This window comes from Drosophila grimshawi, unplaced genomic scaffold, assembly GCF_018153295.1.
Source record: "Drosophila grimshawi isolate 15287-2541.00 unplaced genomic scaffold, ASM1815329v1 contig_1369, whole genome shotgun sequence".
In the NCBI taxonomy this organism is placed as follows: domain Eukaryota; kingdom Metazoa; phylum Arthropoda; class Insecta; order Diptera; family Drosophilidae; genus Drosophila; species Drosophila grimshawi.
In genome coordinates this window covers 4177362-4201992 of record NW_025062891.1, presented here as the reverse complement: position 1 = coordinate 4201992, position 24631 = coordinate 4177362, and the positions used below count along the sequence as shown (strand labels likewise).

The window sequence follows — 24631 nt, the reverse complement described above, 5'->3', positions numbered from 1 at the left end:
CATCCACACACAAAAGCTAAACGCTCACATATATAAAATATGTATATATATATATATATATACATATGTATAACAAAGCAAAGCAATAGCTTTGAAGTTAAATGCAACCGACTGCGTGATATTCTGTTGCCTGTCTTAAAGCAGCTGAACGCTTTTGAAGTTCAGTTAATTCCACAATTAGGAAGAAAATCACCCTGCGCCCGTCTGGCGACAAGCATAACTCACATTCTTTGGAGAGCATATTTCTGAAAGCATTTTTGCTTTTCTTTTCTCAATTTCAAAGAACATTTTTCTAACTTTCAAGAGTTTTTTTTTACACGGAACGTTTTTATTACTTATATTATATTTTTATATATATAAATCATTTTTAATAGATTTTATTTACAGTTTTTTTCATATTCATCAAACAATTTAGATAGTTTGTAAATTCATTTGATTTAATTTGAAAAAAAGTATGGTCTTATGGCGATTCGAATCTGAGACCCTTCAATCGCGAGTTAAATGAGTTCCCACTTTTTTCTGCATTTTAGAGAGAATATTTCTTCGAATATCTAGAAACTATTTCGAAAACAAGAAAAACTTTCTAGTATTCAAAGCGATTTCATGTTATCTTTGAGAGTTTTCTGAGTGTATTGGATGTAAATTATTTTGAGCACTGTGATACCAGATAAGCAAGCACAGTAATCTTAAATTTTTTCATCACTTTCCTTTGAAGTAACGTTGATACATTTTTCATAACTTAGGTAATTTACTTACAATCAATCCCAAAGCATGTGCAACACAAGCGATTTATGTGTACACTGTAAATGGGCGCCATCAATTACGATGTCAACCAAAAAAAGAAGATCTGTGGATTGGTTTAAAACTGGTGATATGGCTCGCCCAGCATTCTCGATTTTTCCTTTGGCATCAGGGTACAAAATGGTAAGCTGCAATGGCATCACGAGTTTGGCCTGTGCCCCTGCGTCCAGGCACCCTTGCAGCTGATGTTAAATGCATGCCAAAGCCGAAGGCTAACTTCATCTGCCCCCTTGCAACGACCTCCACTTTTTCATTGTGTGTGTGTGTGTGTGTGTGTGTGTGTGTGCGTCATGCCAGTCTGATGGGTTAGACAAAGTGCAAAGTTAGCCATAAAGTTATCTATGGCATTTATTCGCACAATTCGCTTGCTTTAAAGTCGTGCGCATTATTCTAGACGCATAGTTGACAAATTTCCGTAGGCGACTTTATTGTGCATGTCATACATATATGTATATATAAATATGCATATATGGAATAGCACACCCATATTATTGCCGTGCACACAGTCAAAATTTGAGACATATGAATATGGTGTACGCGTGTAAATAACTAACTGCAACTAAATTGAAATTTGATGCCTGGGGACAATGTTGAGAAATGATGTGACGAGCGGTTTTATTATTGGAATTGGGTTTGAAAAATTTATAAAATGCGTAAACACCACTTAATAGATACTCTTTAAGAGTACAAATGTATGATATTCAAAATATAATGCTAGCCAGCTAAAGACGAATTAAAATGTATGATTTTAAGTGAGCAAAGAGTCATTTGAATGAGGATTATATTCTTTTATAAAGGCATTAATAACAATTCCAAGAATTTATTTCATCCTTTAAACTCATAAAGATAATAATTGATGTCCCAAAAATGTTTATCCCTACATTCAAAATAGCTCCAGCTTCAGTTAATGTTTTTAACCAACATCTTTGTCTCAACTACTTAAGTCAGTCATAAGGCAATTATATCCTTAATTTGCTAAGCTGACTCTATAACTAGCTAAAACACCCTTTTCCAACAATTCTAAAAGAAGTATATGGGGATTAAAATGGGGTGACAATTTTTTATGTGTACGCCAAACTCCAGAAACAATTACTCACTGAAATCGGTCGACCATTTGACACTTTCTGAATATTTTGCCATTGGCATTTCGTTGGAGTTGGTATCATCAATCAGTCTTGATACATATAAACAACAGCTGTAAACCGGAGTCATGCAGTTGCGTACCTTTTGGCCGAATTGTTCAATTGTTGAATTTCTATCAATAGTTTAGTACGGGGTTAAATAAAACATGACACGTCGAGAACCAATTATTAATGATACCGACTGGCGTTTCATATTTGATTAATGTGCCAAATGCTGCCTGGAGGCGTGCTCTCCTGATCATTCATGTTTAACATGCCCGAGCTTAACAGGCTCTAAAAGCAGGCAAATAAACTGTGCAACATGACGACGGCTGCACTTTATATCCTTAATACCTACATGGAAGGGTGCATGCCTGAATATCCTGTCTGCCTGCCTGCTTGCCTGTTCTGTTCTGTTCTGTTTGCTATTCGTTAGCGCAACTGCAAATGAAATTCGATGCAAGCTTTTGCCAATTTATTTCAATTTGTTGGTTCAAAGATTGGGCCCCAAAGAGAAACGCATTGCGAATGATCGCTTTAATTACGACTTATGAGCCATAAATGCAAAGTGCTTGACTGCCCACCACCACCATGTCATGTTGTCTGCCAGCTCATAATTGTTAAACTGATTGGTTGCTGATTGTCCTACCTACTATTGATGCAACACTGCGTATGCTTTATGCTTTAATATTTCATTGGCTGGAAGCGAGACTTTGTTGATTTAAAAATACTTACAACATTTGTGCATTTTATCTGTTGCTGCTTGTCGAAATACATAAATGTCTAAACTCAGCAAAATAGTTTAATATTTGGTGACCTCTTTTTACAATTAAAATATGTTTCCGCTGGCTCCGTGCCAAGCTTAATATTTTTTTTTATATATACTTCAATATATTTTAAGGGAGAACATTGCAGTCGGGCGTAAGCGACTGAAAATGTATATGTCGATCTTTGAAAAAGGTTACCAGCAAGTAACCTTTCACGTTTGGTGACTCTATCTTTAATATTGTGAGTGCTGGTGTGGGCGTGACTAAACATTTGTATCGATTCTTAAAGGCTTACTTATCAAATTTGAAGGTTCTAAGTCAAAAACTGCGGAAGATATAACCATTTAAAATTTGTAAGGGCGGGAGCCTTGGAATGACTGAGGTGCGCACGGCATATGCCGATCTTAGAAGGACATCGCTAGAAAACCTACCAACCAAAGCCTTAAAATTGTGGGAGATATGCGGATTTATCGATTTGAAATGATCGATTTTATCGATTTCCTAGCCTCCTTATGTTGCAGCAATCTCTATCTCTAAGGGTGTCGAGAAAAGTTGCATTCCTACAGACGGACAGACAGCACGATGGATATTGAACCAAAGCAATATACTATGATACATTATTAAAAAAATAAAACTTGAACAAGAGCCAGCGGAAAACATATTCAAGCTCTGCATAAATATATAAATTATGCTTATTATTTGATTTTGTGGTACTAAACGATTTCTAGGTTTCAGATTGATTTTAAATTGAAAATGATTTTTTATTTTTCCAGTGTATATTTTGTTATGTGTTTACTTAAAGCTGTCAAAGTTCAAGTTAACTCGCACCACAGAAGCTCTTGAACTTTAGCTGGCAATCGCTCCCCAAGGAGTATTTTGTTACGCAGCTCTACAATTAATTCACACACACACACACACACACATCTACATTCATATACAGGGCGAGAGCAAACGAATTCAATTTGTGGCATTACGCATACGCCACGTTTGCCGCCTGCGCTGCTTAACTGATTCATTTTGTGCGAATTAACATTTAGATTAAAACGCCACACTCGCACCAAAAAATTCAAAATGAAAGAAAGAAAATATATATGTATTTATGTATACATAAATGTATGTATGTATATTAAATAATTTTTCATAAATATTTATTGAAAGCGAAGGCTTGGAGACTTCAGCAACAGTTTCAACTGCAGCAATCTAACTTCTTATTTCTGACTGTGACCAGTAGAAACAGACAAAGAACTTTGCCATGAACCAAAACCCATCTATTGCCAAGTATTTTGCATTTTTGCACAATGTAATAAGAGATGAAAGCCAACAATAGCAGCAGCAGCAGCAGCAGCAGCAGCAGCAGCTAAAGAACGACTGTAAGCAGAAGCAGGAAGGACACCAACTGGCAACCGGACACATTTCTGGCACGCTGAGAATTCAAATGAAGAATAAAAAGAAAGGGGAGCAGCAGCTGCTTGAAGGAACACAATGTTATTATTGATATCAGTATGCACGAATAAGATTGCAGTATAAATGTTTAAGAAATTGGATACTGTACTGGACGACAGAGGTAAAGAGTTTGGAGGGCAGTGAAGCAATTATGAATAATAATCCAAGTCCGCAAGCTACTCATAAATAAATACGCAGCAATTTAATTTCACTAACTATTTTAGCAAAGGAATCTTCTGCTTTTAATTAATATTTGACATATAATAAAATATAGTTAAATTATCTTACATCAAAACCAATGCTTCTCCTTTCAGATCCCAACAGCCGTATTTTAAACATTATCTGAGATTCATTACTAAATAAAATAAGATACGTCAATCATGTATATTTTTAACATTTTAAATTGATGATTAAATTGAACACTCAACGAGATTAAGGTTAGCTTTGTAAAATAAATAGGTATATGAATAAATTGGATTTCAGCACCTGTGAGCCTAGCCAACAGCTGACCTTAAAGCTACATGCCGTAAGCAGTAAGAGATTGCGATTGCAGTAAGAAATAATAATGTGCGAGGATATTTTCATACACATAATTACAGTGAACACGAGTTTTAATGACAGCGCCAAAAATGTGATTCTTTTGCACATATTATATGTATGTCATGTCGCATACATGAATGAATAACCATATTTTATAAGCCAGCAGCGCATTGATATGCAAATTGTGCGTCTGTGTTGTTTTTCCTTAAAGTTGTATGCTGTATGTTTATTTATTTTCGCATGGCAAGTTAATTTAATTTGCAAAACTTGCAGCTGGTGAAATGTTTTCGTTGCACGTATTTGCATGCAAACATATGTGAGATAGGTGCTTACATCTATGTTTGCCGTAAATTTGCCATACGTTTCTTGCTCACCGCTCACTGAGTTTGAACAATAAAAAAAAAAATGAGACAACATGAAGAGCAAATAAATTGTAAAACTCGCAGTGCGCACTTCATAAAGTGGCAGCAGGCAAATCAAATTCCTTTACACCTTCGCCTGTAGCTCCTGCTGTGCCCGAGTAATATAAATAATAAGCATAACAGCAGGCGCAACAGCAACAACAGCAACGGAAACAACAACAATAGCAACAACATCTACAGCAAGAAAAGCAATAAAATCATAACAACTGCAGGGACCCAAAGACAAAGGCAAAGATAAAGGCGGCAAAAAAAAAAGTACAAACACAAATGACAATTGACACGACTTGCCAGCTTGGCAGAAGGCAAACAGCGGACTGTCACTGCAGGGGGGTGGGGGTGGGGGTTGGTGTAAGGGGAGAGAGCCAGGACTATAACTTTTGTTGGCACTTTGCGCAATTTATTTTATTGTTGTTTGGCAAACAAGTTTCATAAGTTTCCAGCTGTTCAACAAACGCCACTCAATTTCGGTCGCTATTTGAAAGAAAGTTGTCAACTTGAATTTGCCACGATTATTAGTCGGCTCAAGGGAGAGAGAGGTGAGCTTAGGTGAGCTTAGGTGAGGTGAGGTGGGGAGGGGGGTAGCATTGTTAGTACTTGCCAGGTTGCAAGATAAAATGTAAATTTGACATGCGTTGCCAATTTGCATGGCAAATCAGCTGACTTAAATGCATTAATTACGCACCATTCACTATTGCTGTGTGTGTGCTTTAGGGGTTGCATACGTTAAGTGAATCAATTCAAAGCCAAAAAGTCAATCAAATTGTCGAAATAAACGCAACTGCAACAACAGCACCAACAGCAACAACATCAACAACAAAAAAGACAAACCAGCAAACAAAACTGTGGCTCAAATCGTGGCCAAAAACAGCAGCCAAATGCTGCCGCCTGTAAAATCGCTGTCCATTTGCTGTGCGGTTGTCAGTGGTGTATGCTTGTGTATGTGTGTGTGTGTGTGTGTGTGCGTTAGTGTGTGTCGAACAATAAATAAAGTCTAGCCGACGGACCCTTGAAAAAACAATTATGCCTGCCAGCAGGATTCATTCGAACTGCAGCAGCAGCAGTTGCAGCAGCAATCGCCCATTTTTTGATGTTTGGGTGGGGATTTCAAATTGGTTAACCGACTGGCAAAAAAAAGTTTATACACTTGTTCATATATATAACAAATACGATTGTGTGAAAATAAAAAAGGCAAATGTTCTTGTTGTTGACATAAATAACATGCAAGACTGCAGCTGCGGTCAGTGAACGACTGAAGTCTACCTGGTATGGCACTGATTTATGGTGTGGTAACACTTTCTGTTCTTGTTTCTTACTCAAAGTGAGGATGAGTCGGGTGAGTAGGATGAGTGAGCCTCGGAGCCACAACACTCAAATATCCCAGAAAGCATTGGATATATAATACTCACAAATTAATTATTTTGGATTTAATGTTAAATCTATGTGTTTAGATTGATATTGAATTGATACAAACGAATCGAGGTTTTTTTGTTTTCTTAATTTTATTTCTTAAAATACTATTCTTATATGACTAACAGTATTCACTTATTCACATGATCTACGTTAGGGATGATTTTAGTGTATTAGCCTTCTTTTTTTTTAAATATGTACCATATGTTTCATCTCAAGAGGTATGTTGCAAGCAGTACCTGTTGAGGTTTCTTTGACATATAGCTAGGATATTTCAATACAAACAATTGTATTCATCCTTTAACATTGTTATATTGGCTGTGCCAACAGCTTTTTGCAATCTTGACTTTCATATTTAATTATTTTGTTTACTGTTAACTCATGCTCGAATAACTTTTTAAGTACTCAAAGTCAAAAAAAATCACAATTTGTAATTATTCTCTAGCTGTCACCAGAAAACACTGCGAGACTTTAAGCTACCCTTCCAATTTCTGGCTACAGAGTATTGCCTGAAAAATATAGCACGAAATTCTGACAAACGGAAGTGGAAGTGGAAGTGGCTGTGTATTTCCATGTTCCTGTGTGTGTGTGTGTGTGTGTGTCTGTGGGAGCCTTTCGGTCGAAAAACAATGGCAGTTCAGTGCTGTGCATAATTGTTAGCAACTGTTCATGGTGTTCGCTTGTTATTGGCAAGGCAAACATAAAATGGGCAAAAGGCAAGTGAAAAACATTAACCTAATCAAGCAGCTTACAAATAAAAAAGATAACAAATTAACAAGAGCAGCATAAAAGCTGTCAACAAGCTGCTTGCTAATGTCTCAAATGCTTGGAGTAGAGAGTCTTTTTTGGGGTAACGCGTGAATTAGTATAACCAAACAGCGCAGAGACTTTTGAATTTCGGCTTGTTTGTGAAATCAGATTCGAAACACATTTGCCTCAAAGCCAATTAAGGTTGCCTCGAAACGCCGTTGCTCACAAAAAAGGTTTCGCGCGCGTTATTTCTGCATAGGGGTTCAGGGGCGTCACAGGGGCTGTGGCAACGGTGCTTGGCAGCTGCCAGAGGACAATTCGCATCAGTGGAGTCTGGTGGGGAGGCGTGTGTGAATATGGTATTACTGTTTACCCCCTGCTTGGCTGCCACGAGCAACATACTGTCAATTTGCCCACAATTTAAAGTGCTTAGCTGTCGTTGCGGCAACTTAAATTCTATTGCCAATTGCAGTCGCTTGCGACATATGCAATTACCTCCGACTCCCCACCCTCCACAACTCTCTTCAATCACAAGCCATCCACTGCTGCAAATACGTCTCAGCTCTCCCTCTCTCCCTCATTTTTCTCTTTCTCTTTTTCTCGTTCTCGTTTACTCTGTGCATTCGCTATTTGGTATTGCGCTCGTAAATTGCCAGAGTGATATTAAATTACGTGTGACTTTTTACTTCCGCTGCTATGTAATCCATTTCCGGTTCGTTGGCTGGGTTACATTTACCGTTAATCTCGTGCTAAGCGCCTCAAATAAATTATTCGCAGACCCGTGAACCAACCTTTCACTCTTTGCCCGGCAAAATTTGCAATTAAAATGCATGCATCGTTGGTTAGACTTTGGTTGCCATTACGATTGCTTGCCCCGTTTTGCGGCTGCCGCTTGACCCACATTCACAGCATAAAACTTAAACAGCACTCGGTCAGCCTGCCCCATTGTAGCAGTAGCACCACCAGCAGCAGAAAGCGCAGTCCTTGGCATTTCCAGCCAACGCTTGTGTGTGGCAAGCGCGAAAACCATAGAAAAATAGAAAAAAAAAATAGATCTAGAGTATATATCCGAATTTCGTTTGGGTTTTGTGGCCAAATTTTGCTCTTGTCGCTGCGGCTCGTCTGGCGGTTTATCTTGCTAAACGCACCTAATGGATTAGCTAAACGACTCAGCGGCGCACTGGTTAACTGCATTTGCATTTCGGTTTTCCACTGCTGATACACCTCAAATGGCATTTAATTGCATTAAGTGCCGAAATGTATGCTTTGAAAATTGCACACCCACACACCCAATGCGTTGCATACACTGTGTTCCATAGCCATTTGGCAAATACGAGTTGTGGTGCAGCAATGAACATGGCACAGTGCAAAGTTTCCTAATAGATTTGAATGGGTTTTTTAGTTGTACGTTTGTATACAAATATTGCAGTGATATTTAAAAAGTTAATAAACTGAGGTGCTTACATTTTCTACTCGCTGTGTGTTCCTCCTGTTACCTTAATGTTTTTCTTGTTTTTACAATTAATTCCTAAGCGTAAAAACAACATTTAAAAATAAGAAATTCTTTTTTTATTTTGCGTGAGTATATCGATATCCATTTTTAACTCAATTTCTTTGATGTTTACAACCTCTCTTTCTCTTTTTTGGCACCTTTCTCTTTCCATCTAATATTATACTATTTACTTACCATAAAAAACACATAATACTGTTTGCAATTTGTGATATACTTGTAGAATTGAGATAATCGGTGAAAGTCGATCTAGACTAGCATCTTTCGAAGTATCTGCCGTTGGTTGTGATGTGGTGCACATCAAAGCCAAATGCACTTTATTGAGAGGCTGGCTAGCCTGGTTAGCTGGCCAGACAAAGAGCTGTCGGCAAGCTACGCATGGATACATATATTGTGTGGACTGGACACTTGGAGAGTCGTAAATCGCTCATCCATTAGCTCAATTATACAACCTCTCACCTCAATTAAATGATTAAATTTACCCCAAAAAAGAAAATAAGATGAAACCCTTGAGAGCCTTCTCATTTAGCTTAAATGTGTGTCATTTTGTGGCAAGGTCTGCGTTGGTCTGTTTTGGTTGGATTGCGTCCCAAGTGAGTTCATTGCATGTGCTCAGACTTTTTCAAGTGGCCTCAAATTGCCATCCAGCGTGGCTGCTGCAGCTCCTGCCGCTTCGGCAGGCACTCATATCCGCAACTATGTGGCTGTCGCCTGCTGCTGATTAACGCTGCTGAAATGTGAACATTTTTGCACTTTTATCGCTTTAATTGTTGCCAGTTGCTTCGTGCTCGTTATAGTTGCAGTTGCAGTTGCAGTTGCAGTCGCCATCTGACAACGTCGTTTCCTGTGCCACAGTTTTGCATCCGGTTTCCGGTTTGTGCTGCATGCTGACAACGCTACCGGGCAACGCCTACTCGAACAGACTGACAGCAAAGCAGGTCACTGAACACACACACACACACACACCCACACAAGCAAACAAACCAATACACACACACACACACACACACCGGCTCATCAATTATATTACGCATACGCAATGGCAACAAACAGAAGACATTGATTTCTGATCACAATAGTGTTGGTCCTGTTTAACTTACCTGGCTGGTAACCGTGAATTTAATTATGGTCCTTAATGCAACAAGGAACTGGAAACTGGAAACTGTTAACAAGAAACGACCACAACCATTAATTAAAAATGCCACTCTCATGCAGCTTTAAACATTGTAATTAATAGCGCTTATTAAATGTGAAAATTAATATTCTTCAGCATATAGCTTTGAGTGCATATTGGCTTATGTTAATCGAACTGATGCGACAGCGGACAATTTCTCCTCATCTGATACGTGACATGTTTGAATAATGCACAATTAAAATGTATATATTGCGTATATATACGTATGTATCCTCGCTTTAGTAATATGGAGTATCGAATTTCAAATTGTACGCTTCGATAAATGTGTAAGCAAAAAAACACAGTTCCGATTGTGCATTGATGAATTTCATATATGCAATCCAAACATTTTCGATATGCAATAAAAACAAAGCAAACTTATCTTTTGGCTATTGATTTATTAAATTTTATTTGACAACTCTCTTTTCAACTTAATAAACTTTAATTCAGTGTAACTTCTGAGTAGTCTGCCTACTATTACAGATTAAACTAACAAGCTTGTTGTTTTATCAATTATTTATTTATTAGAAAGATTTTTGTGAATATTGAATATTGATAATATATACATATTATCTCTCAGGCCAAATAATAGAGTTTTAGTTATACAATTCAATTTGCAGTTAAATTTAAAAGCTTGACCAATCCATTGCCATTTACAATTTTTCAGCCCTTAAAGCTAAATCCGGTCCAAAGAATGTAATCAAATGATACGCAGTGCCAACCACAAATTGTCTTTTAATGCATTCAAGCAATGCACATATGTAGATATATGCACATAAACAAATGCATATACATATGAAACGTAGACGCATTTGTTATGGAATGCTATTATTGGCTTACGCATTGCCTTGTCTCAGCTGCTCGATGGCTTTACAGTTAACTGTTAAACACTCTTATGGCCATAAATATGGCGTCGAGTAGTTTGGCTTGTAAATCACATTGCACATATGCCGCGTGGACTGTCTGCTCTTCTGTTCATGTGCATTAGCTTGAGCTGCATTTTAATACACACAGCGCTAATAATTCACACAATAAGCTGAAAGGCAGGCAGGCAGGCAATGCCAATGCCCATTATTCATGGGGCAGCCAAATAAGCAAAGAGCCGCAAGCAGCTTGCTGGGGAGTTTTGAAACCAAAAACACATGTCCCTGCGATACAAACCAGGTGGAAAACAATATTTGAGAGGATGGCACCAAAAATATGGCCAACTTTGGTGCGATAGAAAGCAGTGAGGAATAATGTATGGCAGGGGTAAGTGTTGGTTTTGGGGTACGAGCGGATTCAAAATGGGAGAGAGAGACATCCACAAAGACACAAAGACAGACAGACAGACACACCGACAGAAAGGGAGCTACATGTTTATAGCATTTGCGAATGCTACACTTGGAGTGCGCTTTTCACTTTTATTGTTCCACCTGCTGACATTGCACTGTGGAGCTGCTGCCCGTAAAAACGTTGCAACTATAAAAACATGATTGGTTTAAATGACTAAGAGATATAGCATATAAAATGGTCAAAAGTTGTTTATTTGTGGTACATCTATAAGGAACTTTATCCCCATTCAATTGTTGTCATTCACAATTGACTCTTCTTCACATTTTCAATATCAATATACGATATGTATCTCCTTTACGATAGAACATTTATCTTAGTCCACATTTTCAGAGATTATTATTGAATAACCTCCGATTTATTCCATCTTTTATTTTTATTATTTACATTTTTAATTTGAGTATTCTTTTAATTTGATTTAATTGCATTTGTAATTTTAATTTTATTTTTATTTAATTTAAAAATATTATTTTAAACAAATTGTGTGACGTTCTTTGACACTGAAGTGAAATATTCCCACTCTAAACAGGTATTTTAATATTAAACTATGTATTTATTTATATTAAGGAACTAATGTCTTATATGTAATAAATATATATTATGAAAATTTGTGAAGCTTCTGAATAGCAAATTTTAGTAAAATTAAATATTTGTAGAGTAATGATAAAAAGTATGTTTGATTTGTAAAAAATAAAATTGAATCTTAGAATCTTACTGACTCCCTAACTAATATACTTGCATTCGTTTAAGGACTATCTAAATTACTTATTCAATTAATAATATTTTTAGCATCTTAATTGGCCTAAAGCTTACCAAATTTGCAACGATAAAAGTTTGTTGAGCCCACTGTGCATTACTGTTGCTGCCACCTGATTGTTGGCAAAGTGTTTTGTACTTGTTGTAGCCTAACTATATATCTGTCTGGGCTCTTTGGCTGTTGGCAAACATGAGCTGCAGGTGCAGCAGCAGCTCCTTACATTTATGCGCTTTGGTTAACTGAGTTCTTCCAGTTTCCAGAGAGTTGCCTTTTGCTATAAGCATCTTTTTTTATGACAGCTTGTTTTGTTTTGAGCGCCAGGTTACAACATGTGTTTTCTGCTCGCCACATACACACTCACATAATTCAAATTGTATCTTCTTGTTTGAAGTTGCCGCTGGCTTTAGGGATTTTGTTTTTGCTTGCTGTCAAATCAATTAATTATGAGCAATTGCATTACAATTTGGGATCATCAACAATTGGCTGACCACACAATTTGGGCAACCAAAATAAAATGCCAATGAAATTTGCGACAGACAAATTTCGTTCGTTTGTGCTGAAATTTGTTTATTGTCAAAAACACACAAAAACAAATATGTATATCTATTTATTGTGTTTGTTTGACTGTGTGTGCATTTTGTTTGGTATTTTTCGATTTTATTGCTCAATGAATACAGTGACCGCAATCATGGGAAGCAAGGGGAGCAGACTTTTATAAATCCAGCCTGGATTGCATTTAAATGCCTTGCGACCACAAAACAAACCCAAAGCCAAAAAAAGGGACAGTCTGTATTTGCATGAAAAATCACAGAACATACACAGACACAAACACATTGGCAAAACAACATGAGTAGAGAGTAGAGCAGTTTGCACGACTCAAATATACCCACACCCTCTTAAAATTTAACTAATTTTTCACCAACAATTATTCCATTTTTAAGCTGGATTTATTATTATATTGTTTATAATTGAAGCATGCAATCAACTAAATTTATAGATACAATAAATATGACAGGATTAATTCTACTTCAGTGCGTCGACCAGTACAATAAAATTGTATATGTTACTAACTACTTTTAAACAGCTGCATGGCATTTATCCGTTCTAGCCAAGGACTTCGCTATATGGCAATAATTTATTTTCGAGGCTGATTTGATAGAATCTGTTTAGAATCTGAGCTCACTTTGCCATCAATTGCTGCCTTAGTTGTCTTAACAACAATTCAACGTTTTGCGTAATTATATTATTGTGAAGCTTTTAGTGTAGATATCTTGCCATATTTGCTCAGCTTTAACAGCAATATATTTAGACTATATTCCATCAGACCACACAAGCCCACTTCAGACATGGTAAAATGGATTAACTGTAGTTTCACTAAGTTGCTTATAAACTATTTGCATGACTTGTTATGGAAGAACTTTTTCATTTTATTAGCTAATTAGAGTGCTTAACATAAAAATAGGAAAACTACGTCAGATTTCATGCTCTAATTGACTTTGTTGCTAAATTTAATTTTTCATATTCAACTTTTAATCCAAACACTTAAAGTCAGTTACAAAGTCTGCTTAAAATACTCTGCTGGCCGTCGAGTGCGGGTATTGCAGTCAGTTTGAGTCAGAAATGGGAGCCAGGACCAGAGCAGGACCTAAGCAGATACATTTTGTTCACAATTCTGCTGCTGTTGGATACAGGCCCAAAAGCTGACGACAAACAACGCACAATTCTCATTGTTTGGCTTTTGTTGGCAGCAACTAAGCCCCAGCTTCATGTGTGTACATGTAAATGTGTGTATGTGTGTGTATGTGTGTGTGTGTGTGTGTGTGCTTCTCTAATGCATGTACTGTGAAATTTTGTGATTTATGACATTAAATGCACAAAAATGGGATTTTATACGAATTTAATGGGTTTTTAGTGGCTTTTAATGTGATCCATTTGCAAAATGTTGCAGATTTTCAAGTATTTGCCAACAACAAAAAAAACATTTACAACAAATGTGTTTTGAAGCTTTGATACATTGTATGCATATTTGTAATATTTGAAATTCGACAAATTTTATAGCCAATTCAAGTTAAATAATTCAATAGGGCTGGGATCTAGTGTAGTTAAGATTTACAAGGGTTGGCGTTCTGCATTGATGGATAATCGAAAGCCGCCCACCAATTTGTGATGTCTATAGAAACGCATGGTGCCCCGGAGTCCACCAATAGGCATTATATCCGGCCAGTTATCGGTGTTCATCAACATGTTCTTCACATAGTACGTGCCCTGCTCCAATGGACACTGTTGAGCCGTAAATGGTAGATTGGTATTTTCACCGTTTCGCAATGTTGGATTACCATAGGTTCTCACAAACATTCGCATTGCTGTGCAGACGTCCATCATGGGTATGGAGTTCAACATATTTCTCCATTGATTATTCCTCTTGGAATCGTGTTGAAAATGTACAGACATTTGAAAATTTTTGGCATCCATGTCCTCAAGAATTTGAGCAGTTCCATTAAGTGAGCGTTCTTTACCAACAACATGAATGTCACGGAAATCAATATAGAGCTTCTCCACGGTATCCAATGGCTCGAATCTCATAATTCTTGCAGTGAAGTTATAAGCAATCTTTTGGAATAAATAAGAAATAAATAATAGTTGATATTTAGTGTTCTTTAATACTTGCACCACTCCTTGCTAAGTTGGCTTTAAGCAGGATAACAACAAGAATAAGTGCAGCTGTCAATTTCATATTGCAATTTGTCAATTAAAATGGTTAAGTCTGTCTATTTATATTGCTATCCATTAAAAAGTGTTCATGTTCTGTTCATTATCTGATTCCATCATTTAAATGCTTAATTTGGGCAATTTTGTATTCACACGCAAACCCATTGCAATTTTATACTAATTAATAAGCCTAAGTGGTGCCAGTTTATCAAACTTGCTATTTCAATTGCAAATCTGTGGCATGAGTAATTAAATTGTTCTTTCTGCAACAACTTTGGGAACTGCCAAACTCTATAACTCCGTTATGTGGCTTTTATTTCAGACATTTCAATAGGAATTAAGAGTAGTTTCATTGCTCTAAATCGACTGTAATTTATATATTTAATGTATCGATGCATTAGTGACTTCATTTAATGTTAATTCTGTTTCATTGTGGTAATTAAATGTACCTCGTGACAAATAAATAATTGACTACTTATCGATTACATTGCTATTATTCATTTCAGCTTATGCCAGAAGCAATTTTTAAATGTGTTTTTTTTTCTGGCAATAAATTCGCAAAAATAAGATTAAGCGAGTATTTTCCATGCGATTTATGTGCAGAATTTTATGTATTTATAGAGCAGAAACTATTATTATTATTATTTATTTAAGCAGAAAAGAAAGTATGGGATTTTGGCAATAGTAGTTTATTGAAATCATATATTTATTAATGTTTCTTCTCAATATCGAGAATAAAACTTATTCCGCCTGCAAACTTGTAATTCTTGTAATATCGAAAATTAGCCTTTAGGGCACCATAGGGTATTATATCGGGCCACGAATCAGTGTTCACTAACAGATTCTTAACAAAGTACGAGCCCTTAGGCAGCGGACAAGTTTTACCATCCAATGGCAGATTTGTATTGACACCCAGTTGAATCGTCGATTTGCCATATTTTCCAATAAATAATCGTGTTACATGACAGATGTCCATGACGGGCACGCCGAACAGCATTTCCTTCCACTGACGATTGTTGTTGGGATCATTGTGAAAATCGATGGACATTTGATGTATTTTCGTATCCAAATCCTCAAGTAGAGAAACAGTGCCGTTAATTGAACGCTCACGTCCAATAATGCGAAGGTCGCGAAAATCAATAAGTAAATCCACCTCCGGTCTCAAAATTTCCATTTGCAAAATTTGAACGGTGTACGTATAGAAACGCTTAAAAAGTTTAATAAATGAGTTTGTTTTTTTATTGAGTTGATTTTCATTTCAGAGTTACCCAACATCTTGTTTGATAAATTATAAGCAGCAGCAACTGCAGGAGAAGTGCAGCGGACAACTTCATGTTGCAGTGTGGGCAATTGAATTGTTCAGTCTGGCATATTTATATTCTAATTAATTATACAGTTATGCGTATCTGATCGCAGAATTTAAAAGCTTAATTTGTGCAATATGGCAACTAATTGCAATTTGTTACAGCCTAAATGTTATTAGCTTATCTATAGAGTTATTAATAATGTAATGGTTGTGTTTCGGTGACTATCGAGAGAGAAATCATTAAATCATGCAAGTCATGTACACTCTTTAGACAACGTATATGTAACATATAACGTATACGCGAGCGTGGCCAGAGCGCACAACAGCCATATGCACTACCAATTTATGGCTTCAATAAACATAAAGTTCATAAACTCCCAAGGCGTCGTTGCTCATCATTTGCAGCGGATTGTCAGGGGTAACAGCAGCAACAGCAGCACCAGCAACAGCAGCAACAGCAACAGCAGCAGCAGCAGCAACGTTCTTCGGTCAAATAAATAATGAAAAAGAAAAGTGATGTCATAAAAATTTTATCTCTTAACTGGAATTGAGCAGCATGAACAAGCACAAGGAGCAGCAGCAACTGATGCACATCAGGAACAGCAGCAGCATTACACAACCATAGGGTTGAGCAAAATTGTTACTTCGCAGTCACAGTGACATATATCAGTAACTATAAATATTCCACCATGTTTAAAAAAGCGATAGTAACAAATCGACTTGTTAATTAATGAGCCTCATTCTAATAAACAAAATTGGTTGGACCAGAGGAAAAATGTAGTTGGTAATAGTATTAAGCCGTATAATCATTTATATATATTTAATTTATTCTTCTTTTATTGGGAAAAGTCGAAGTTGCGAAGTCACGCATATAAGAGAGAATATTTAAATACCTTAAAATAATAGATTTATCTATAAATATTGATAATCGGTCCCAGCTGTTGCCTGACATTTGTTACTCAGAGCTACAAAGCTGCTGCTCAGCTCTGCTCTACACACACACTCGAGCCCGAATATGATGCTTGGTCATTTTCATATAAAAATTGACAATGGCGTTGGCCATTTTACCTCGCTGTCTTATGTATGTGAGTGTATCTGTGTGTTGTATTGTTTGTAAGCAAGTGGAAAATGCGACAAAAGTGAGGCAGATACGGCGCAATAAGAGAAGCGAGTGCGACAGCAAAATTCACATGGCATTCGCTATACCAACCAAAGCCATATAATAACTGAGTGCAACAACATCAACAACAACAACAATACAATAGTCAAGAGTACTCGATTACGATATACCCTGAACCCAGCTGTAAACTACATATATTATTCTATCTGTATTGCCAAATTTCCATTTAAAAAGCTTTGTACACTCGTATGACACGAAGGCTATAAGAAACTAATGCAGCGTTTCACTTTCACTCTCAAGCCCGAACTGAAATCATCGTCTTGCAGTAAACGAGTGCATATTTATACATATCTATGTATTTACAGACACGAATAGAATGGTATCCATTTCTCACATGTACACAGGAAATCCAGGCGTCTATTGATGGGAATCAGTTCAATATGATACAATTTTGATGCAATTTTTAAAGTCTCTCAATAAAATGTCAAGTTAATTTTAAATATTTTTCGATTATATTAAAAAAAACTTGATCTGCGCGTGTTGTACAAGAATTTCTAAATTCAAAGCTCTTTTAGTATCTGAATATATATAGTTTATAAGTTCGGCGAGGCTTCATTCCACCTGTTACATACTTTTGCACAACTTCATTATACCCTTTATACCCATTTTTGTGGGTTCGGAATATAACAACATCTTTGTACAAAGCTGCCAGTGCAGTTGAGCTGCGATTTCTTTAGTCGCTTATACTGCTTTTGTTCTTGCTGCTATTTTTTTATTTCTAGAAATATTTGCAATATGTAACTCGATAGCAAAATACTAACACAAACTTCTTAGTTACGAGCACGAAAACGTCTTCAAAGCTTTCACCAAAATTATATACAAAATGCTGTAGCTGAAGCGCCAAAGATATTTACTTAAAATGATTTTTTTTTTTTTTAATTTTAGTTGTGACTATAAGATTTACTAATTTACTACTCTTCTTCATAATTCAAGTTATCGAACTTAAGGAAGTTTCTACAAAGCATGTCAGCATACTCTAAGAGAGCAAAAAGTTGGAAGGTAATAGCGATACCCATTTTGCTTGAATCTGCTAGAATGTTCATTGTTCTTAACGACTTTAATAATTCATAAATACCTCAAAGCCTCGCCAACTGTATTCAAAAATTTGAATACCTTCTTGCAGGGTGTACAAAAGAGAGTTTTTCAATGCATTTTCATAAGGCTCTTTTGTCAGATTTATGCACAATTTGGCCAGCAGTTGTTCAGCTTTGTATTCGGCTTTTCAACATGTAACCTATATAACTGTACAACTGTTTTTCCCATGAAAATTTCTAGCCTGCTGAAAGTCAAACAAGTGGAACCATGGATAAAATGAACCATAGTGCAAAATGCGGCCATTTTTGGATGGAGAGCAGTGTTCCGACAGGCAGCTATTTAAAATTTGTCTTATTTATATTATACTAAAAGGGAAAAATTTGTTAAAAGGCCATGCACTATGCAACTCTCACCTTTGGGCTCTTTCACCTTAGCAAAATGAGTAAAAATGAGAGGAACATTGAAGATTGTAAGAAAATGCGTGTGCCAGAACCCATTTCACAATTTGCTGGCATGAAACGCTTTTAATGTGAAAACTTTGCCCCCAAAACAATATTGTGTGCAGAAACAGGAAGGTGCCGGCTGTTGCCAGTTCCCAACAACAGATGGCTCTGGCACGTGGCGGCCTGGCTGGACGACAGTGTTACCAGTTTCACCACCCAACCTCTCCCTCCTCTGTACACTCCTCTTACGATGATTAAGTTGCAAAAGTTGGGGCAAATTTTTGGCAAACAACGCGCGCACATCTCTAAAAACAAGCAAAGTTTAAGTTTGGTAGGGCAAATGCAATCAAATGTAAGTACAACAACTGCAACAAGGTTCAAAGGGGGTGAAAAGAGCCGTGTACTAGGATTCTGTACACTGCGAAAATATAGCTGAGTCTATCACTATATCAAAAGCTGACATATTTTTAAAGTAAAATTTATAACTCATGCGTTTCGAAATGAAAACGAATATTTTACTAACAGTTAATAAGTACGAATCATCTTGTGCATCCAATTCTGGAATACGAATATTGTGAGTGGTCTCCACAATATCCGATTCACCAAAGCAGATTCGAAATCAATGCAAACAAATTCTTACCTTTTGCTCTTCGTCACTTTGACTGGGTTGTAATAGCTTCATACATCAAAAGATATCTTTGTATTTAGCTTCCCTTCATACCTTCCTGTTACTTCTATCCACTTTCTCTTAAACATTGTACAATTAATTATTCTTTGCATGAAGTTGGGCTACTCTGTAATCAATTCAGAGTCCTCTATTTCAATCCATCTTAAAAGTCTTTTCCCGGAAATAACATTTTGTGGTTGGGGCATCTTAACTAATTTATCCAAACTCTTTTTAATTTTGGATCAGATTGGATTTCTTCTGCCATATTAACAATCTATGTAAACAAATGTTGAACCAAATTTGCTATTAAATAAAGTTTAATATTAATTTGTTTATTAATTTAATTTATATCTTAATTCTAGTATTTTTCTGCAACAACCGATATTAGTCGACATTAACTAAATAAATAAAAACTGAAAACTGAAAATATAAATGTAATTTTCTCAGTGTAGAGTCGGCCGTGTGCGTCCGTAACAGACAAAATATTGAATATGATTTGCAAACACATGTGCCTTCTGCTTCAGTTCCTGTGTTTTTTGGCTCAATCTCAATCAATAACACATGACTGGTTGGAAGGGCTGGAGGGGGGATATGTTCGGTGTAGGCAGTCAAGCCACAGTTACAAGCATGTTTTCTGGTTTTGGGCTTGATAGCGACGTGATGTGGATGTCTCCATCTGTGCGAGTCTGTCAAGCCGTAAATGGAAAATGAAAAGCGAAAACAGGCAACGCGGAATCGAAAGGCAAAAGTCCTTAAATAGCATTCAGTGCCAGGACACAGAGCGACACAGTTGGGCACCCCAAAAACCAGGCTATGCAAATATGCTTGGTGTCGACTTTTTACGCATTTTCACTTTGCTCATACATACTTGTATATTTATATGTGTATGTGTATGTTTATGTGTGTATATGTAAATGGAGAGATACTTGCTATATTTACATAAAAATGCACTCGATCTGCCTGTGTGCCCGCATGTGTGTCAATATAAATATATGTATTTACATTACACACACACACACACACACACATGTCTCTATTTAGCCAAAGCAAGGCGATTTATTTGCACATTTGGCTTCACAATGTTTGCTCCACTCTCTCTCTCTCTCTTTCTAACTATCTGTGTCTCTATCTCTCTCCCTCGCTTGTTCTTACACTTCACACTTGTCTTGTCATACATGCTTAGCGGCTAATCGGCTTTTGGCTTGCTATTTTCGCTTTTTTGGTTTTTTTGGTTTTTCGTCTACTCAAACTTGCCATAAATTTCGGGTTTTAGCTTAATGCACTCAATGGCAAATATGCCACATCAAATACTTTGCCAGCTTAACAGACTCTCTTACTCTTACCACTCTATCTCTCTCTCTCTCTCTCTCTCTCTCTCTCTCTCTCCCTCACAGACTTTCAATTAGCTATGCAAGAAAGCCATTCTTGGCATTTACACTTATTTGGCCCGCAGCTCTGGCGTTGACAGCCTTTCATATGCAACTCCACATTACTTCGAGCTTATTATGCTGTTGTAAAGTCACTTTCAAGCCTCTTAACTAATTGACTCTCGTTGCCGCTGGCCATTCAACGCCTTGGCTTAGTTCACCCACTAATCCTGGGCTTTGTTTTCCCATTACCAAGAGCTTTTAATTTGCTTAGCTGTTGCCCGGCAACCTACGTAAATGCAAGTAATTGTGCAAATCCTTGTTCAGAATTACTCGTATTCAATGCTGAATGCAATGGTGAAATGCTTAACTGCCTTTATGGAAATCATAAAGCACATCAAAGGTTGTCATTAGATAAATACACTTAAAAATTCAGTCTTTAAGTTCGAATGTCAAACGATGACAAAAAAGGACTTGCAGTTGAAAATCTGATCAATTTGGTTAAAGCTATGTCTGTGGAAAATGTTCACGTATTTTACACGTGATTTTGTAGTTTTTTGCATTTGGGTTCGAGTTTTAAGCATTTAGAACCGATCCAATCCAGTGTACAAAGATTAGCGAATCTCGCGGCATTTGATACCCGTGAGAGTGAAGATGAGGTGCGTGGAAGGCGGACTGATTTCAGTTGGGACGCTGTATCGTATACGCAATCCGACTAATTGTCGGTAACTTTGACACAACATTCATTTGTACACATTTAGCTGGAGGCCAAGTAAAAAAGGAGAAGCAGGAAGAGGATGAGGTGAAAAGGGAGCAGAACAGCATCAATAATAAATGGCATTTGGCAAAAGTTGTAAACCTTTTTCGGCACTTATCTGTCACACGTCACACAGCGCCAACATCATTTGTCAGACTCTGCTGCTGCTTCTGCTGCACAACTCTCTGTTGCCAGGACACCATATCCAGAGCCTTGTGTGCCTTGTCACGCTCAATTGTTAAAAATGACAACTAATTAATTTATGTCCGCCTGAGCTGACCAATGTGCATGTAGATAGAGCAGCGATAGAGCGAGAGAGAGAGAGAGAGAGAGTAAACGACTCGGACTTGCCCTTTGGCTTAGTGGTTTGGGCCGCACTTTGAGCAGGGTTTGGCAACTTTTTGACCGTAGTGTGTACTACATTTTGAAAATCTGATAAAGCCAAATTTTGCAAAAAAAATAAATAAGATAGGCAAAAATTACAAGTCAACCAGAAGAGCCCATTTCACATTTCTCTCACGCTGGCAAAAAGCAATTTTAAATGAGTACTTGGAATAGCAAGCAATTTAATATCAGAAATATTACTATTGCCAGACTTTAATACTATTTGCAGAATACTTAGAATACATTCAATAACACATGACCAACAAATATTGAATTTCAAATTGATGAAATCTCTTTTGGAAAAAATAAAAATGGTCAGGTTGAAAAAAAATAAAAAAAGGTACAATTGAACTTTACTTTAGCTGCAAATTTAATTTTAATTAAATTTAACTAATCAATTTAGGAACTCAACCATATAGTAACATTCTTATACCCTTTTAGGGGGTATTTTAATTTGGTTTCCACTTTCAACGTGACACGACTTCGCACCCATAATGTATATATAAAACTGATCAGCTTCACAAAGCGATTTCAGCTTAAAAGCAATCTTAATGAAGCTGGATATATATCCATTGAAGGAAATAAAATATATAAAAATATGATAAAATAACAAACAAATTCGGCACATTAGCTCCGAAATAGAAGGGTAACTGACCTTCGGCGTCTGTAAAATATTCGATCTCTTCTCTCCTGTTTTTTTTTAAATAATTTTTTTCTATAATGTGAATCATTTTTCCTCCACGCTGCAAACATTTCAATCCACACAGGAAGCGGACTTAGGCTTAGTCCTAAGCACAAATGACTTCATTAGGCCACTGCCACGCCCACAACCACGCCCACTCGAACTTGCACTCGAACTCTATCTGTATCTGTGTATATTAGTTAAATATGGCGCGCATCCAAAGTCGGCCACAACCACTTAGCGCAGATAAGCAGCGCAGCTCTCAGCTGAGTGGTCTGCCATGCAGTGGGGCCTGGAGTGCAGCCACAATCAGGATTACGCTATAACAGAGATAGAATAACAGAGAGAGAGAGAGAGAGCGAGAGAGAAAAAGAAAGAGAGAAGAAGAGAGATAGAGGGAGAGAGTTGCGAGGCGCCTGCTGCACACAAATGCCATCATTAACTGAAGCTGCCTGCCGGCGATTTCACTGTTTAACTTTAGCTTTGGCAGTGCTAATGATTTGCCTTTGAATCCCCGTCCAATCCACCCCTTGACAGCAAGTCGGGCATGTGGTCAACTTAATGACAATTTGCAGCTCGCAAAAAGTTTTTTTTTTTTGGGAAACTGCATTTAGGTGCATTAAGCGCCAGTCGCATAAAACACATGTTCCGAACTGTTGACTTTTAGTTCGCAGTCCTCCTTCTGTCCTCCTCATCCCTGCTCAGAGTTCGCATTTCTAATGCTGCAATTTGTTGCCACGCTGTGCTTATTACCAGCCTGTGGCTGCGGCACAGCAGGTCATTTGTGGCAAGCTGCTTCAACTGTTATGCTGGTTACTTATGCGACGCATTCAAACAGTGCACACTCGCTAATTAAAACCTTGCTTATATAGCCTTTATTTCTATTATAAAGCAGACCACATTTAAAACTATAGTAAATATTTTGGTTTAATAAATGAAAACATTTATAAATATGTTTACTGGATTTGACCGTCAACCGTTGAGCGCCTTAATTATACAATTTTAAACTGATTTAGACGCGGATATTTAAGACTTTATATATGCAAAATATCAAAACTTTAGCCTTAAATGCTGAATAAATAAATCAGAATTTGAAATGAAATTATGTAAATGTAAAACTAATGCATAGACAATGACGACTCTAATTTCGAGAAGTTCTAATTTCGGAGCGGCCACTGTCTACATAGGTATATATATATATATATATATACATATATATATATATTTATATCTACATACTTACATAGTTTGCCAGTTGGCTTCTCTTTGGCTGGTGGCAAAACTTCGTAGCAAGTTTTCCTATTTTATTTTTTTTTTTCTTTGTATTTGCTGGCGATTTTGCAGTTGGTGACGTTTTCGGCAACCAAAAACTTTTGAACTTGGCGCGTAATGAAGCAACTGGATTTTGGGGCAGCTGCGTGCTGGGAGGGCAGAGTGCTCGTTTGGCTTTGAGTGGAGTTCATTACGAATGCCGCGATGCTGCGCCGCGTGTTGACTTATGCATAATTACTGTTTTTCATAGCCCAAGCATCCGGCAGCTGAAACTGAAGGAGTGCCCCAACTGAACTTTTGTTTGGGTGTCGCAAGTTCCTCGCACAAGTTGTTTTTGCTATCCAGCCAACTAACCAAGCCATATCCCAGCATGTCACAAGAGGAGAGGGTGACGCGTGCGGGTTTCATATGCTCATTTGGTGTGCATGACGCACTGACCTATTTCAACTGCAACAAACAAAAGGAAAAAAAAAAAACTATGGCTAAGCGGCAGTCGCTCGGTGCACTCAGGACAGGCACGAAGTGAACTGACGCAGTTGCAGCATACTTTTAAGCTTCCGTTGCACAGACGCTGAGCTCCAAATACCCAGCACATGTGGGGTATGCAAACATTATGCAAATTCATATATGCGGCAAACAGACGTTCTATGCGATATGGCCATACTATAACCACACTTGACAGAATATGTTACTTTCATGGGGATTGAAGATTAAATATTTACCAGTCTAGCGCATTACTGTTAAGTTTACCATATGAATGAAAAAGCGCTTAACAACAGCTCTGACATAAAACCTCAATATTTTA

At 37.2% G+C, this 24631-nt stretch overlaps 2 protein-coding genes across 2 annotated transcripts; both read right to left on the bottom strand.

Moving 5' to 3' along the window:
- Positions 1 to 14114: 14114 nt before the first annotated feature.
- On the bottom strand, positions 14115 to 14607 carry LOC6560319. Its single transcript, XM_001987300.2, has one exon. It carries the CDS (start codon positions 14605 to 14607, stop codon positions 14134 to 14136), a length of 474 nt encoding a protein of 157 aa, XP_001987336.1. The 3' UTR covers positions 14115 to 14133.
- An 835-nt stretch (positions 14608 to 15442) lies between these two features.
- LOC6560318 lies at positions 15443 to 15913 on the bottom strand. Its single transcript, XM_001987299.2, has one exon. The coding sequence runs from the start codon at positions 15905 to 15907 to the stop codon at positions 15443 to 15445; it is 465 nt and encodes a 154-aa protein (XP_001987335.1). The 5' UTR covers positions 15908 to 15913.
- Positions 15914 to 24631: the final 8718 nt, after the last annotated feature.